Source organism: Trichosurus vulpecula, chromosome 4 (assembly GCF_011100635.1).
Source record: "Trichosurus vulpecula isolate mTriVul1 chromosome 4, mTriVul1.pri, whole genome shotgun sequence".
Lineage (NCBI taxonomy): Eukaryota > Metazoa > Chordata > Mammalia > Diprotodontia > Phalangeridae > Trichosurus > Trichosurus vulpecula.
The window spans coordinates 54,440,810-54,459,766 of record NC_050576.1 but is presented as its reverse complement, the minus strand read 5'-3'; the positions used below and the strand labels follow the sequence as shown (position 1 = coordinate 54,459,766).

The 18,957-nt window shown below is 40.3% G+C and overlaps 2 protein-coding genes across 2 annotated transcripts in view; both read right to left on the bottom strand.

Annotated features, from left to right (window-relative positions):
* The window catches only part of ATF6 (activating transcription factor 6), a 210,106-nt gene that overhangs the window by 75,108 nt on the left and 116,041 nt on the right, over positions 1–18,957 (bottom strand). The gene's annotated exons all lie outside the window — the stretch shown is intronic.
* On the bottom strand, positions 5,189–5,953 carry LOC118845691 (proteasome activator complex subunit 3-like). Its single transcript, XM_036753692.1, has one exon. The coding sequence runs from the start codon at positions 5,951–5,953 to the stop codon at positions 5,189–5,191; it is 765 nt and encodes a 254-aa protein (XP_036609587.1).

Below are 18,957 nucleotides of genomic sequence, written 5' to 3'. Positions count from 1 at the left end.
AAACAGTCCTTGCTTTCAAGGAGCTAATGTGGTAGTTTATGATATGCAAAGGACAATGTACAAAAAAAGACATATGAGAATGATAAATTAGAGATAACACAAGGAAGGCACTGAGTATTAAGAGTGTCACTAGATTGCAGATCACACGAGGGGAAATAACATGTAAGAAGACTGAAAAGATAGGAGAGGCTCAGGTTATGACAGATGATTTTAGATTTGATTCTGGAGGTGACAGCAAGCCACTGGAGTTTATTAAATGGGGGGGGGGGTGACAAAGTCAGAACTACACTTTCAGATCAGTTTGACAGCTGAGTGAAAGTAGACTGAAGTGGGGAGAGACTTGAGGCAGGGAGGACCAACCAGAAGGATATTGCAGTAGTCCAGGTGTGACATGTTAAAAATCCTACACTAGGGTGGTGGTAATATTAGAGAAGGGGGAAATATATGAGAGATGTTACGCAAGCAGAAATGGCAAGTCTTGGCAAAAGATTGGATATGGAGGGGTGAGAATGAGGAATACAGGATTACACCTAAGTTGGAAACTTTGTGACTAGATGGATGGTGGTGACCTTAAGAATTAACAGGGAATTGCGGAAGAGGAGAGGATTTGGGGGGAAAGAAAATTAATTCAGATGTCTATGGGACATCCAGTTCAAAATATTCAACAGGCAGTTAGAGATGTAAGACTGAAGGTCAGCAAAGAGGTTAGGGCTAGATAAGAAGATCCGAGAGTCATCAATACATGGGACCTGATCAGACTGCCAAGAGAAATAGTACAGAGGGAGAACAGAAAAGGGCCCAGGACAGAGCCTTCAGAGATATGCATCTTAAGTGGGTGTGCACTAGATGAAGATCCAGCAAAGGAGACTGAGAAGGCATAGTCAGATAGGAGGGGAACCAGAAAAGAAAAATATCATGAAAACCTAAAACCTAGAGAATCAAGGAAATGAGGGTGATCGACAGTGTCAAAGGCTACAGAGATATCAAGCAGGATGATTGTCATTAGATCTGGCAATTAAGAAATGACTTTGGAGAAAACAGTTTTGATTTAATGATAAGAAGACAAAACCGTAGAAAGTTAAGAGAGTGGGAGGAAAGCAAGTAGAGGCACTAATTATAAACTACTAAGCACCGAAGAAGAATTGGCGAGATTGTTTTTAAATCTCCATAACTACCATAACCTAAAAGCAAAACATGAATTTTAAAAATGTGACTTTAACATCATTTTTATTATTTAAGATTGGGACTTCACTCCGCAGGAGGAAACGAAGTCAGTCAATTTGTTTCTTTTTTTTTAAAATAAGTTTTTATGGATACCTTTTGTCATTTTTGGACACGAATTTCCCCTACCTCTCAGAATCGAAGCTTCTCTGGGTAACAAAGAAAAACAGTAAAAACAAAAGATACAGCGTTTATGTGTCTGATAACACAGGCAACATTACTCACTCATAATCCCCTGCCTCTATGCTGAGAGGAGCTAGATTGCAATATCTTTCTTCCAAGACCATTGTTATTGTTGTTTCAATTTAGCTTTCTTTTCATTTAGATCAGCCAACTCCAGTGATTCTGATAAAGTTCAGTTTGTGGTTCCCCACTAACTAGTACACATATTTGGATTTTAAAACTTCCACAGGAATATTTAGACACAAATTTACCCCCTCAAAAATCTATTTTTGCTAAAATAAAAAATAATTTCAATTAGCTTTACTTATAAAAAGAATAAAAGTATAAAAGTCACACCTAGGCTTCTAATACTAATAATAAATACATGATATATTGGACAATATGTGTTGACAGTCCAAAATTAGTTTTATCATACAAAGAGCTTTCCAACAAGAGTTCCCTACCCCCTAGCTCCTCTCCAAAAAAAAAAAAAACCCCAAAACCACCAAAATATTATCTTTTTTTTTCTAGAGGAGGGCACTTTATATGTGTTCTACTATAGTTTGATAGGGTTACAATAGGAAGAAAATAGCAAATTATGAATTGAAGGACTTTTACATTTAGCAAAAGATCTAACTTGAATGTTATAGTTGAAGCACTTCAATTCTAGCATGAGGTTTGACAGAACAAAAGTGTAGGGAACAATCAAAAGATAATGGTTGTGTTATGCACCTAATAAATCTCTAAATTTCACAAAGTAGTTGCTGGTGGTTGGATAATTGTTAAGCTCTAGGAGTGCTCACAGACCCATTTCACAACATGTGCAAGTTAAATGCCTTTGTCAATGTTATAAACTGAAGTAGTGCCCCGTACTATCCTAAATCAGACATAACACCTTAAAAGGAAAATAAGGAAGAGGAAAACCTCTTGAGAATGTGGAATGTAAACAGATTAAGAGTCTTTCCATTAGGCAACTTCCATTTGGTGGTAGGCTTTTCAAACTTCAGATCTTAAAGATTTGGGCTAGTCATTATAATTTCAATAGAAAAGTAAACTTATTTCATCTGTTGGTAGCACTTTCCAGGATTTTAGATTGGGAGGGAAGAATAGAGGTGATGAGTTTCAATTAGCCTGCATCCTAATTTTCAAATTCTTTTTAATTAGACTTTAACTACTCTAAAGATGAACTGAGTTACTAACTATACTTCATGTTTCAAATATACAATTCCATTTTGACATATGAACATAAAGGCTAGTCCCAGGTAATGGGTGCATTTTAAATATCCAGCCATCTCTGAAATACACACAGGAGAATGGAATGCAAAATTCATGTGTTTTCATAACTTCACACATGGTGAATAATTTCTTTTTAAATCCTTTTAGGGATAAGACAAAAAGTGAAAAAAAACAGAAAGCATGCCAAGAATATACTAGGCTGGTTATACCTATTTTAACGAACACTACTACCACCCTAGGAAAATGAAAAAAACAGCCCACCAGAAAAGCAGCTTACTTCAAAGACTCATAGATATTTCTCTAAGAAAAAAAATATGTAAAAGAAAACATCTCTGCTTTAAATCTTTAACTTCTCTAACTTATAGAATGTTTTTACAGCAGTTCAGAGTAGGCCTGGATAATAAATGTTCATGGTAATTTTCACCCACAGCAACCAAAATACACTAAAGAATACAAACTCCAATAGGAAAGAAGGCTTATTCAAAACAGATTTCTTTCTTTATCATGGGGGTAGACTGATGATTCTTGTAAGCAGATAGATAAAACCATCTTACAATTGCTTGAAAAAGAATAAAAAACAACCTGTGATGTGATTCCCATCTGCTCTAAGGAACCTCTACAAGTTCAGATAATCTTGTCCTTAGTCTAATAGAGAACCTGAAAAATGGAGAAATCTATGTCACCCTAAAACTAGTTTCTGAGAGGATATATTTTGCTTTCATCTCCCACACAGCTGTAAGTTTTGTGGAATGATTATTTAGATGAAAGCTTATTGGAATGTTCCCTTATCCTTTGCAAAAAAATAAAGTTAATTTCTGATACTTATCTTTCTTCCTTCCTATTACTGTAGACATTTCCTTGGCAAATATAGGTATCTTCTAGAGAAATATCTTAATACTTGAGTTCTTATAACAAAGTAGTCTCAATTCCAGATTTTACTTAAGAATACCATGTGAAGTTAGGAAACACCCAAAAGGAATATGGCTCAAAAACCAAATGGAGAAAAAATAAGGCTATCAATTTTCCATGGAAATCAAATCACCTTACTCTCACATATGAAATATCAACGGAGGATCCTACCCACTCATCCTCATATCTGTACAACAAAATGAACACAAATGACTCCAGTCTAAACTCAGAAATATAATTTGCAAGATATAAGCAAAACGCTGCAAAAATTATTTTCTAATAATAAATTGCTCATTCATTTAACATGAACAGGGATGCTTGCTTCCCTGGAAAAAGTGGATTTGTCGCTTAGGGTTGATGAAATTCAGTGGGGAAGGCCCAGATGTAGATGAACTGAAGATAAAAGCCGCACAAAAGTGTGGAGAAAGGACGGATCACACATTTTCACCAATTCCTCTCAGGTTTCTAGGTGGTTCACTGTGCTCAATATTTTACACTCTATGTTCAGTTTTACGTCTAGGAACATGGCAGAAAGATCAATGGGGATCAGAATTAGAAAAACTTAATCCCGACTTTGTGCCTTCCCATTTGCACAATGAGGGTAATATTTCAAACACCTGTTTCACAAGGCTGCAAGGGGTTGGAGAGTGGGGGTTGGGCAGTGCTTCCTAAACTTCAAAATGATCTTTAAAAAGTTACTATTATTATGTCTATAGCTTTTAAAATATCAGACAATAAAACTTAGCAACAAGGACAGTGACCTATTAATTCACAAAGCAGTTAATCGGCTGACAATTCTGGTGTCTTTCCTTGGCTAGGGAGGAGAAATAAGGTTACAATGAAAAACACATCTGGGAAGAAGAATGCAGAAGAAAATCAGGTGGAGAAAGGGGAAAAATGATTCGGCAAAGCCTCATAAAACAGCCTGAGAACCACAAGAAGCACTATACATTACAGACACAGCAAAAGGGAGAAACTAGAGAGCTGGGAAGTTCGACCCATCGATCACAGTAGACCTACATGTGCATTTGTACAGCTACGGTTAAGATATATCACTCTGCATATGCTTTTTCTTCCACAATAGTGTTTGGGTTGGAAAATATCAAAAAGAATGAGTCAACCTGAGGGGGAAAAATACATCTGAAAATAAAAATCAGATAAGCACACTTAAGCCAACATAAAATGTTAAACCAAGTTTTATTTCAACCTGCTAAATTTATGGCATACAATGACCTAAACACATACCCCCTTAAACTCCCTTCTCTGCAAAAACAAATGATGGTGGAAAGGGAGAATTCCTGAGGTCTTAACAAAGTAACACATTGCAGAACCAAGGGAAAAGTTTCATTAACTTCTCTTTTAACCTTTTGTTTTTAATGAACAACCTTTGGGAAAGTTCAGCGTCACCCATGCCACAGCAGTCACCCACCAAGCCGCTTTCCTTAGAAAGGCAGTCTTCTCTCCTTGGCCAAGCTACCCCCTGGCACGCGACGGTCCGTCACCGATCTACCCCCAAAGGAAAACAAGAACAACACAAAACCGAACGGGGGTCAGGAGGCGCTGCGTCGAACTCGAGGCCACCAGCGGGGCGGGCGGCACCCGACGCCCGGTCCAGCGCTCGCAGGCCCGGGCAGTCACCCGGACAAGCGCAGGCACGGCCTCAGTACAGGTTCTCGGTGTTGGCGCTGCGAGGGGTCTTGATCTTCTCGATGTTCTTGAGGATCACGTCGTGCAAGGTGGCGTACTGGTTTCGCACATGCAGCAGGATCTGGCGCACGCTCAGGTACTCGTTCTCGTCCACCTCGGCCACCGTGCGCCGGTAGTCTTCCACCTGCGGGTACTTGACGATCTTGGACACGAGCTTGGCGCGGGTGTTGTAGTAGGTGGAGAAGCGTCGCAGGTAGGAGGCGGCCGTGCTCTCCACCGTCCACAGCTGGTCCACGGTGTCCTCCTGGATGGACACTCCGAAGTTGTTGCCGTCCTCCACCTTGGGGATGAGCAGCTGCACCCACATGCGCACCGTGTTGCACTTCTCCCTCAGCAGCTCGATCTCGGGCTTGACGCGCTCGATCAGCTCCACCAGGTGCTGGTTGCTTCGCAGCAGCTGCCCCTCGCCCCCGGGCAGCGAGACGCCCTTCCCGGGTGGCGCCTGCTGCAGGGCGGCGGGCGGCGGGGGCGGCGGCTCGCGGTTGGGCCCGTCGCCCGCGGTGTCCGGCGTGTCCTGGGCGGCGGGCGGCTCCGGGGCCGGCACCGAGCGGATGCGGGACAGGTCCTGCAGGCGGAGCTCCTGGACGCGGCTGTCCAGCTCCGACAGCTTCTGAGGGAAGAAGGTGGACACCAGATCCTCGGCCTCCTGTGCGATTCGGGCCCGAAACGACTCCACCTTGCTCTGCACGTCCTGCTCCACTTTCAGCGGCGAGGCCATGGCCGGGGCCTCCGGGCGGGCCTTGTCCGGGCGAGCGCGGCCTGGCTACTGCCTCGACCGCGGCCAGCCGCTGCTGCCCCACCAACTCCCAACAGCCCGGGTCCAGCTCACCGGAAATGACGCCCAGCAGCCGTGGCCGCCCCCGGCCCGCGTGCCCGCCGCGGTGGGGGGACGTGGCGGGAGCCCCGGGAAGACCCCGCGCTAGGCCCCTCTCACATCCTGGAGAAGCCCCCGAGGCCGGGGGTTGGGGGTGGAGGGTTTCTCTTCCATCTCCCCCTCTAAGAGCTGCTGGGTGGGGTTAGGGACACGAGGCACCAGCCACCTCCCCCCTCTGAAAAATGCAAGCTACAGGGCCCACGGTGCTCTCTAGAACTTCCCCCGGGGCCTGCCAGCACCCGGGGACACTACACCTGAACTTGAGGGATGCTTTTGACCTTGACTCCATGGGAAGGCGGGCTGTGCCGTCAACAGGCCCAGGCCTCTCTCTGACATCCCAACCCAAACCCTTTTTTAGCACCGGGATTTTCAGTGATGCTGCCGATCTTTGGAAACTGGTGGTTCCCTTACTCAAAACTGTGCATGACCAAAAAGTAGGCTGGGCTGCTGCGCACTAACCATGCACCAAGTATGACCTGCTGCAAAATCTCCAACCTACCTGCCCACACCTCATTTGTAGCTCGCTTGCTGTCTCTACCAATTAAATGACCGAGCTGGACAAGACTTTGCTTTTTTGTTTGGTCTTCCTTTGTAGCCCTGGCACTTAAAACAGTGCCTGCCACATACTTAGTGCTTAGAAATGCTTGTTACAAAAAATATTACCCAGGAAACAACGCATGATGGAAAAAGAAAGTGGGCTGGTCATATAACCAAAGCAATTATTAAGTATCTAACTATGTGCCCTCAGTACTGAGCTAGGTCCTAGAAACATAAAAGAAAAAAGCCAAACAGTAAAGATAGTTCATAGCCTACTTCAATGCAACAGTTTCACCCAAGAAATACTTTTAACACCTAGAAGGTAATCTCTAGGCTAGGGTATCCGATATATTCTTTCCATAAATAATTTATGGGAAGACAGGAACTAGAATGGCTAAGGATGAGTGGGCTTAACACTTGGAATTCCCAAAGACAAATTCACAATTATTAAAAAGAGACTCCAACCATTGGTACTCCTAAAGCAATGGAGAGGAGACTAATCACTTCCTGCTTCCCTAGCCTGCATACTGATAGGCTCTGTGCTCATACAGCCTGGATGAGATGGAAGTCACCAACTCTATTCTGTCATTTGAGATGGAGCACCACCAAGCTTTATGCAGTAGGCTCCTGGGAGCTCTCCTCTCAGTCACCTGACTTACTGAAGTTACTTAAAACTGCTGGACTTTGCCATCCACCTTGGTGCTGAACAACTTCTGGGCCTTTACACCCACCCTTCAGTTTAACTTTGTTGATGTATTGTTGCTCCCACTGGGGGAGGTTGCTTCAGAGGAGCTGTCTCACTTCAATTAGTATCCTCAGTCTTATTAATTCGTATCTGTAAGTATGTCCAGTGAGGACACCATGCATATATTCTTCAGATACTGTAAAGCTGAACAAAAAAAAATATCTGAATATGAAAGCTATATTGATGAAGACATTGTTTTTTTGTACTTTTTAAATTTAATTTAATATATTTAGTTTTCAGCATTGATTTTCACAAGAGTTTGAATTACAAATTTTCTCCCCATTTCTACCCTCCTGCCCACTCCAAGATGGTGTATATTCTGCTTGCCCTTTCCCCAGTCAGCCCTCCCTTCTGTCACCCCACTCCCCTCCCACCCCTTTTCCCTTCCTTTCTTGTAGGGCAAGATAAATTTCTGTGCCCCATTGCCTGTGTATCTTATTTCCTAGTTGCATGCAAAAACTTTTTATTTTGTTTTTGAACATCTGTTTTTAAAACTTTGAGTTCCAAATTCTCTCCCCTCTTCCCTCCCCACCCACCCTCCCTAAGAAGGCAAGCAATTCAACATAGGCCACGTGTGTATCATTATGTAAAACCCTTCCATAATACTCATGTTGTGAAAGACTAACTATATTTTTTGCTCCTTCCTAACCTATCCCCCTTTATTGAATTTTCTCCCTTGACGCGGTCTCTTTTTGAAAGTGTTTGTTTTTGATTACCTCCTCCCTCTATCTGCCCTCCCTTCTATCATCTCCCCTTTTTCATCTTCTTCCTCCTCCTTTCCTGTGGGGTAACATACCAAACTGAGTGTGTGTGGTCTTCCCTCCTCAGGTCAAATCTGATGAGAGCAAGATTCACTCACTCCCCCTCACCTGCCCCCTCTTCCCTTCCTACAGAACTGCTTTTTCTTGCCACTTTTATGCGAGATTAATTTACTCCATTCTCTCTCTCCCTTTCTCCCTCTCTCCATATATTCCTCTCTCATCCCTTAATCTGATTTTATTTTTTAAGATATCATTCCTTCATATTCAACTCACCCTGTGCCCTCTGTCTATATATATATATACACACACACACGTATATATATACATACATACACATACATATATACACACATATACATACACACATATACATATATACACATACAAACACATATAGATATAGATGTATGCATATTCCCTTCAGCTACCCTAATACTGAGGTCTCATGAATCATCACATCATCTTTCCATGTAGGAATGTAAACAATTCAACTTTAGTAAGTCCCTTGTGATTTCTTTTTCTTGTTTACCTTTTCATGCTTCTCTTGATTCTTGTGTTTGAAAGTCAGATTTTCTATTCAGCTCTGGTCTTTTCACTGAGAAAGCTTGAAAGTCCTCTATTTTATTGAAAATCCATATTTTGCCTTGGAGCACGATACTCAGTTTTGCTGGGTAGGTGACTCTTGGTTTTAATCCTAGCTCCATTGACCTCTGGAATATCATGTTCCAAGCCCTTAGATCCCTTAATGTAGAAGCTGTTAGGTCTTGTGTTATTCTGATTATGTTTCCACAGTACTCAAATTGTTTCTTTCTGGCTGTTTGCACTATTTTCTCCTTGATCTGGGAGCTCTGGAATTTGGCGACAATATTCCTAGGAGTTTTCTTTTTGGGATCTATTTGAGGAGGCGATCGGTGGATTCTTTCAATTTCTATTTTACCCTGTGGCTCTAGAATATCAGGGCAGTTCTCCTTGATAATTTCTTGAAAGATGATATCTAGGCTCTCTTTTTGATCATGGCTTTCAGGTAGTCCAATAATTTTTAAATTATCTCTCCTGGATCTATTTTCCAGGTCAGTGGTTTTTCCAATGAGATATTTCACACTGTCTTCCACTTTTTCATTCCTTTGGTTCTATTTTATAATATCTTGATTTCTCATAAAGTCACTAGCTTCCACTTGCTCCAGTCTAATTTTTAAGGTAGTATTTTCTTCAGTGGTCTTTTGGATCTCCTTTTCTATTTGGGTAATGCTGCCTTTCAGGGCATTCTTCTCCTCACTGGCTTTTTGGAGCTCTTTTGCCATTTGACTTGGGCTCTGCACTCCTGCTCTGATCTGCCACTTAATTCCTCCCACCAGGTGGGCCTGGGGCCAGAAGCAACTGCAGCTGTAGTTCTGTAGCTGCACCACCTCCGCTGCCCCCGGGGTGGTGGCCGAACCACGAACTCCTTTCATTCTGTCCCCCGCAGCTTTTTCCACTAACCTTCTCTGTTGTCTTTGGTGTTTGTGGGTTGAGAAGTCTGGTAACTGCCACAGCTCACTGATTCAAGGCGCTAGGGCCTGTTCCAGCCGGCTCCCGGTCTGGTTGGTCCTGTTGCCGCAGCTCCCCTCCGCTCCCAGCTCAGTGTGTGATAGACCTCATTCAGTGACCATCCAGGCTGTCCTGGGCTGGAGCCCTGCTTCCCTCTGCTATTTTGTGGGTCCTGCAGTTCTAGAATTGGTTCAGAGCCATTTTTTATAGGTTTTTGGAGGGACGTGATGGGGAGCTCACGCAAGTCCCTGCTTTCCAGCTGCCATCGTGGCTCTGCCCCCATTGATGAAGACATTCTAATGCACACACACCAACTACAGCTAAGAGTAAGAGTCACCAAAATAAAAATCCCTTAGATCACTTGTTAACCTACTAGTAATTCAGTGACATGATCTCTAGGTCCCTTGGTTAATATACATTTAACACCAAGTGCTCTCCTTATAACAACCCTATGTTGTTGTTGTTTTTTGATCCCTATTTTATATATGGAAAAAAATTCAAAAAGATTACAAAGTTAGTATTTAAGCCACAATTCAAATCTAGGTGACCTTACTCCAATTCCAGTAATTCACTACAGATTCAAATTTCCTTTACTTAAAAACATTAGAATTCTCTAGTCATCATTTTACCAAGCATCTCTCAAAAATAAACTACGTTCTTTTTTATTAGTACATAGGCTCAAAACTGAAAACCAAATTCCTGTATTTTCTAAGATTTCTTCAGAAATGTAAAAATTACTTCGGAGACGTTTCCTTTTATAACATATTTTGAGAAAATGTCTTGCTCAGCAAACTATTCAACATGATTAGTTCAGAGCCAGTATTTCTACTTACTTTTTAAAAATAGCTTAGTTGATGGAAAGATACATGAATTTCTGAAAAGTAAAGTAAGAAGAAACAGGGAAACAATATACAGAAAAAGTTGAATGTAATGTAATTATAATGATTAAATTTATCCCCAAGTAAGAGATGAGGACATGTATTCCCCCTTGTGTCAACAACCTGGCTAGCAGCTTCTGTGGGGGTATAAGATTCACCCACAGCCAGCACCCAGAAAGCTGCCAACAGCACAGGTTCTTTCGATCTGCTTAATTAAGGAAAGAAAGGTGAAGGGGTTGACAAGCTTACTTTTAATTCAAATATCATTGAGTTAGTTCAGGGGAAAAAAACCAGCACCCTGAACTTCAAAACAAAATGCAAACAAATTACAGACATCAACAGACTTTGTCTGATTCAGTCCCAACACATATACCAGAGTTCAACAAAGTTTAAACATCCGGGTTTACAAGCTGGAGGGCTCCTTAACTACAGCTGCCCAGAGTCTCCTCATCAACACCATCTCCAGACCCCCACAGCAATGGCTCTCTCCTCCCTTCTTATAGGGCTTCAGCCATTAAACATCATCTGAATCACCAGAGCTCAGGCTCTGGTGATTGGTTCTTGAGTTGGCCCCTCCCCTTAGGACCCTGAGAGGTTCACATCCACATGGATTACATGAACACCTAATGGGGTTTGGGTCTGGGGCTTAGCACCTAGTATAAAGCTCACTGAAATAAATTGAGTCACTCAAAGAAAACAAAGGCCATTCTGGTTACACCCCTTTACTGAATAGGTGGGAAATAATGAATAAAGAATACTACATACACTGTCTTTGGGTATGAGAGGAGAAAGTGATATATTCTGAAATGAAGATGATATAAAAAAATCTATCAGTACAAATTTTTAAAAAATTTAAAAGTAGCTTCAATGTAAGTCATTTGCTTCCAGTTTTAGTAAACTTTTAATTTTTAATGTAGAGTAATGGCAACTGAAGAGCTACTAAAGCATGACATAGATGTAAATTTCTAGTCACAAAAGGTAATATAATTATTTATATTAAATTATTATTAGCTGAGCTGTCTGTTAAAACAAATATAAATTCTCCATGGGTTCTAGCTTATTTTGTCAGGTGATATATCTTAAAAGTATGTCCTGTTAAAGAGAATGCTAGATTCTGAACCAAGAATGTGTGGGTTCAAATCCTACGTCTGACATATCACTAGCTCTGTGACCAAAGTGGCTCCACCTAAGCTTCACTTGTCAAATGGAGATAACATTACTCATAGTATCCACCTTATAAGAATGCTGGAGATTCTATAAAACACTTTGCAAACACTAAAGTGTTCTATAAATGCCACCAGTTATTATTTATTACTGGCATATTTATTGTCTTTGTTAAGCAGAGTTACATTAGAGTATACGGTTGTTCAAATTAATTCCATCACCAAATTCTGTCTGATACATGTGTGGTCCTGGCCTTTATGATCGGTGTCTCTTTGCCACTTTCTCCTGGTAATTCATGCTTTGTTCTTCAAAGATCACAGCGGTAGCTCAGACCAGGGAGCTGCTTTTAGCAGGTCTTATGCAATCTGACCATTGCTCTCTTGGGCTTTCGAAAGAGTTTGAGTCTAGGATGCATAGTTAGAACCTTGCCCCAGGCAGTGCTTTCGGCTCTCCAGTATCCAATTATTGGTCCCAGCCCATCAGTCAGCTGGAAGGTTTTACAGATTCTGAGACTATCCCTGTTCTTTTCAGGGGGCTAACTGTGATCCCCTGCTCCTGTGATAGGACCTATAATGAATCTGGACCCTAGAAATCCACAATTAAAAAACTAAGGAGAGAAGCCAATAGCATCAAAACCAGTATTTCCTGGTCAAGCACCATGATTCAAGTCTCACAATCTCCTAAGCTGGTACAGGTGTCTGAGGAGTCCAGGGCAAGTAATAAAGTTTTGGTATTATGGATGTATCTTGGCTTAAAGGCAGCGCAGTGTATCTCAGGGTGAAGAAAGTAACCTAATCCTAGCAGAGAGAATAGTAGCTTTTGTTTCAAATAGGAAAGTGTATCTTCTCAGACTGATATGTGAAACATACAGAAGACATTACTAGAAGTTGGCATTAAGGGGAGGGAGTATCTTCTTGGCATCCACATCTTTTTTAACATATTCAATCTTTATGGCCAAATTGGGAATTTCATAGTTCTGAGACAGATACATTCCGACCACACTGTTGAGTATAATTCCAACCAAAAACTGAATCATGGTGATGGAGGCCCTTATTCTGAGCTCCATAATGAGATTCAGATCCCTCCTCCCTATTCAGAGCAATATCACTGATCTCATTTGCGTCTTTGAGGTTGAGTCTACAATTCCCTCTCTAGGTCAGAGGGTTAGCACCGAGGCTTCTGCTCTGTGGATGTCTGCTCTCCCCTTTCAAGGTCAGAGGTGCTGAGTCTACAATACTAGCATGGCTGTTAAAGAGGCACTGCTGTTCTCCTCCTCCACCTGGCTCCACAATCCTGACCTACTCTTGTTTCCCAGTCCTTGGCCTGGTCACCTGTATGTGGGTCAAATTTGTGATCTTATACTGGAAAAATGACACACTGTGGTTTCTCCTTCTATTTCCTGATCACTGCTCCGTCTGACATTCTTCTTAGATCTTGTTGGATTGGTTAGAGGGAGTGGTGATATGCTGCACTACTTCTTCACACTCTACCATCTTGGCTGGTCTAATGATCTCTTACTTGCCACATCTAATGGCCTTTTTTTGAATCCTTATCCTTCTTAACTTCTCTGCAGCCTTGGCACTGTTGACCACCCTCTCTCTCTGCTGATCTCTTCTCTCTAGGTTTTCTCAACACTGCATTCTCCTCCTACTTGTGTGACCACTCCTTCTCAGTCTCCTTCGTTGGCTCTTCATCCAGTACATACCCACTAACTATGGGTTTCCTTAAGGATACCCACTGAACCCTCTTTTCTTCTCTCTCCATGCTATCTTGGTGATCGAATCAGCTCCCATGGATTCGATTACCATCTTTTTGGAGATGAACCTGAGATCTATTTATGCAGCCCTCACATCTCTCTGGATCTCCAGTCTCACTTCAACAAATGCCTATTGGACATTTTGACTTGAATGTCTTATACACAGCCCAAACTCAACATGTCTGTAACAGAACTATCTTTGATTTCAACTCTCCTCTGTTCTAAAGCTCCCTTTTACAGTTGAGGACACCACCATTCTCCCAGTTGCCCAAGCTCTGACCTTTGTTGTTATATTCTTGACAACTCACAATCACTGCATATATTCAATATGTTGCCAAGTGATCTTCTTGCCTATCTTCTCAACATCTTTCTTATACGTCTCCTTCTGTCCATTCACACTGCCACCACTGTGGTACAGGTCTTCATCACCTCACCTAGGGACTATTACAATTGCCTTTTAATTTGTCTCCTTGCCTCAAGTCATTCCATGAGCTGCCAACATGATCTTCCTAAAATTCAGGTCTGACCATGTTCTGGTCTTCCCCACAATAAAATGCTGTGGTTCCCCCAGGCCCAATTACAAAATCTTCTGGCTTCTAAAACCCTTCAAAACCTGGCCCCTTTCTACCTTTCCAGCTTTCCTACACTTGACTCCACTTCATATATTCTATGATCTGGTAATATGGGCTTTATTGTTTCTCATAAAGGACATTCTATCTCTTGGTTCTTCCTTTTTACTGTTTCCTCCATGCCTAGAATTCTTTCCCTCCCAGTTTCTGCCTCCTGGTTTTCTTGGCTTCCGTCAAATCAAGAGGCCTTTCCTGATAAGCTTAATGATAATATCTTCCTTCTAATTATCTCCAGTTTAACCTGGATATGTCTTGTTTGTAAATAGCAGCTTAGGCATTATCTTCCCCACTATATTTGAACTTTGGGTCAGAGGTCATGCTTTTTTTTTTTTTAACTTTCTGCATCCCCAAAACTTTAGAATAATGTGCCTAGCATATATAGTAAGTTTTTTGGCTGACTACATGTCAACTGTTATTATTACAATGAAATCAAAGAGCATTAGGCAAAATCTTGCTGTTTGTCATCTTACTTTGGGGCAGTTATGATTGGTAATAGTGTTAAATAGTTTTAGAGATAAAATTAATTATTTCGACTATGTTCTTTAGGAACCTATGTACCCAAAATGTGAGCTCCTTTTCTATTCTTTTAAGTACAGAATACGGATTTTCTTGCTTTTGCATTTATTTAGTGAAACACCAGAATTCGACTAGTTAGTTACATTATTACTTGGCTACAAAGTTCTTAAAAAATAATCTTCAATAAAATGTCTGGAGCCCAGCTGTCAGAATTTCAGAGAAAATAATGTCATCTTGAAGTAAGCAACTAAGGAAATATGTTTCAAAATGCCCATCAGTGCTCCCAAACAGGCTTAACAAGGCTCCATGACCTACATAAACTGTCTTCCATTTAAAATACAGAATTATAAAGTACTGGCTACTGGGCCAAAAGAAAGTGTCTTTGGGATGCTAGAGAAGTATACAAGGCTCAAGGGTGATACAAGGAGACTCCTACTACTGCTATTTATTCATAGCTTTTTATAAACATTTGTTTTTGTTGTGTTTTTTTAATTAAATATTTTAACCAAGGAAAATGTAGGAAAATGCGTTAGAATAATTTCTGCAGCTTAGTAGGCCTTACTTTGGACTACATCACCAGGCTTAGGGTGAGGTAGGGAAAGAGGGGCAGGGCTTGAAAGATACAAGATAAAACCCCTCTGGAATGCCAAATTTCATGACACATGCATATTTTATTGCTGAAAGTAAAGTAGTGGTTAACCAAATATTTTATTCTTGTAGAAAAATGCTTCCATCTCTAAATGCCAAATTCACTAAGCTGGAACCCAAATTTTGTGGTATGGCCTACAAAAATGTCTACATTCAAAACATCTTCGGAAGTTTCTAATTCAGTTTAACAATTTTCACCACCAGATAATAAGGAGAAAACTTAGAAAACTAGGAAATGACTATTGTAAAAGGACTCCAAGAAATACTAAATTTCTCAAAGTTCATTTTAAATTATCTCTCTAAATCTGATTAAATTCTGGGAAATCAATTCTCAAGAGTCCAAAGTTTGCTAAGGTACCAAGTGCCATTACCCATTAGAGGTAACCTGGGCTACAGTCTTAGTGCCTTGATCAACATGTTTGGGTGAACTCTGGTAAAGCACTTTTAGTAGGATCACAGACCTAGGGCTGATGTCTGCCCCTCATCCAAAGGAAAACTGCCAGTAGGCACTGATTTTTTGATCCTCATTTACCTCTACAATTCAGTATGTTGTTGTGGTGGTGCTGTGTTTGTTTAGTACAAGTGTTAGTAAATATTACCCTTTTTTGGCTGAGATAGAAAATTCCTTTGAGAATACCCTCAATGAAATTAAATAGGAGGCCAAGAATAGGGTATGATTCCTGTGTTAAAATATACAGGTATTTATTTTCCTTTACTGCCTATAGAGGTGGCACAATGGTTAGAGCACTGGGCCTGGAGTTAGGAAGACCTGAGTTCAAATTTAGCCTCAGATACTAGCTGTGTGACCCTGGGAAAATTATTTAACCTTTCTTTGCTCAGTTTCCTTAACTGTAAAATGGGGATAAGAGTAACACCTACCTTTAGGGTTGTTGTATGGATCAAATAAGATATTTGTAAAGCACTTGGCACAGTGCTTGGTACACCACAGGTGCTTAATAAATGTCTGTTTCCTTCCTATCTTCCTTAAATTGAACTGACCATGATAGGACCACAGATCTCAAGTTGAACAGTCGTTAGAGACTATCTAGGCTAACTCAATCATTTTATTAATGAGGCTACTAAAACCTAGAAAAACTAAGTAATTTGCCCAAGGTAGTGGCAGAGTTGGGATTTGAACTCAGGTCCTATACTTACCAGTTCAGCACTCTTATATTTGAACCATTCTGCCTCCCTAATAGGCTAATGGAGCTAATTATTGTAAAACAGATGGCTTAAAAATCATTGGTTTTTATATATGCGCAATATATTGCGCATATGCGCAAAGAAGTTAGGATGACCATTTCTTCTTTATATTATACAATATAAATTGATGGAATTCATTAAAAAAAATGTACATTTTACAACTAAAAAGCTAGTCCCAAACATCTGAGGCCAAAAAGGACTTCATCAGAATGGAATTCAAATATTTATGTTCTTAAATAAAACCCCAATTTTTGGTATCACTTAATTCAATGAAATTTAGGCTTTATAATCCCAAGCAACTTATATTTTAGTACTCTGTTGTATATGAAAAATCATAGATCATGGACAGGCCCTGGACGAAAAGCAAGAAGGCAAACTGTCTAGATGCTATAAAATAAAACTTTGACATACATGAATGATATATATATATATATATATATATATATATATATATATATATGTATATGAAGGTCAAATAATAAAAAAAAACAACCTTCTAGACAAACAAGGTCAGGTGATTTTTTTTAAAGCTTTTTTTTTTTTAACTTCATCTTTTTTTTTTTTTAAACAAGAGTGTCAAGACAACTCTGAACGGCTTACGATGAAAAATGCTATCCATCCCCAGAGAAAAGACTGACAGAATTTGTATACAGATTGAAGCATACTTTTTTTACTTTATTTTTCTTGGGGGTTTTTTTGGGGGAGGGTCTATGTTTTCTTTTACAACATAATATAGAAATATGTTTTGCATGACTACACATGTACAACCTATATCAAATTGCTTGCCTTCTCAATAATGGGGGTGAGGAGGGAGATAATATGGAACTCAAAATTTTAAAAACAAATGTTACAAATTGTCTTTACATATAATTGGGGAAAAATGAAATGCTAAATAAAGTTTTTAAAAAATAAAAAGTAAAACAAGGGTGTCTTTATGAAAAAGATGCAAGCCTGCAAAGGGGAGGCTTTACTTCAGTTTCAAATAGAACAACAAGAAATTACATCATCCCACAAAGGAAAGAATGCTAGCATATCTCCCTGGATGACATGCTAGCATTTTGTCAATTAGGAGAGCTTCACTTTCAGATTAACTCTGTAAGAAATGATCACAGCAACACACTAAATTTCTTTTTTAAACTATGCATTTAAGCTACTAACACTTAAAACTGCACTAAGACTTCTGGGATATCCTGTATTAACAGCTTATTTCTACATAACCCTCGGGTTCATTGTTTGTTCAATCTGACTACGCCTAATGAGACAGACGAAACCACAAACAATCATATCACACTCCGCTTTTTTAAGCTGTCTATCTAAAGCTTTGGCCTCTTCAGGCATCATGTGAAAAACTATGGCATTAAATCAGTTCTGAAAACAGTTACTATAAAGTGTCATAGGGCCTTAGATTTATAAGTGGAAGGAATCTTGGAGGCCATCAAGTCCAGCCCATTTTATAGATGAGGAAACTGAGGCTGAGAGAGGTTAAGTCACTTGCTTAGAGTCACACAGCTATTAAGTGTCTAATGTAGTATTTGAACTCATGTCTTTCTTATTCCAAGCCCAGTACTCTATCCACTGAGTTGCCTAGCTTTCTCTAAAGATTTATAATAAAAGGCTATGGACTTTTTTGTACATTTCTTCGGGTGGAACTGTGTGACTTTCACTTTTCAAATTTATAAAACTTATGAGGGGGAGGAAGGGAGAGGGAAGAGGAGGAAGAGGATATGTAACCATACTTACACAAGCATTATTAGATTTGAGGAGCTACTTTTCAATCACTTTCATTTTTCAAAAATTTATCTATTTTAGTATATATATTTTCTAATGTTTTTAATTATATTTTTGGAAAAAAAGGCTTCTTTTTGCTCCAAAAGATTACTAGTGTATGTGTGAAGGCCTAATTTAGATATAACCCCATGCTCAGATACTAAACTCTGGGTTTAGAAAATTATATACAGTTTGGGTTATCTCCCCACTCTCTTTCTCTGCCTTGTGCCCATATAGCTTGCTTCAGAAACACAGATATTTGGTTCATCCAGGTCTCTACAACAAATCTCTTGGCTTCCACACAAGCCCTGGGACTAACAGTATATTTTAACATGGGACAGGCTTTTTAAGATCCCTCCAAAACACAATGTGCAAAGGCCTCAAAAGTCCTGTAAGCTGTACAGACCATTCTCCTTCCCTCTCCTGTACTGTTCCACCTCTCCCACAGCTGGTACAATCCTCCAAATATATAGTAGTAACCTAGGGTTGAGCCCTGTCCCTCAACCTTCCTGGAAGGGAATGTGAGTGGGTTGCTAAAGTGTTAATAACTCTTTCTCCAGTAAACCCCACTTTCCCTAGGGACCTATATAGTCTTTTAGGCTTATTACAGCACTACCTTAGGACTGAACTTTTCCACCTCTCAGTTCAGTCTGTTGCTGCTTCTCTGCTATATAACTCCCACTAGTTCTAAGAACTCAGCATTGTCCAGGAACTCCT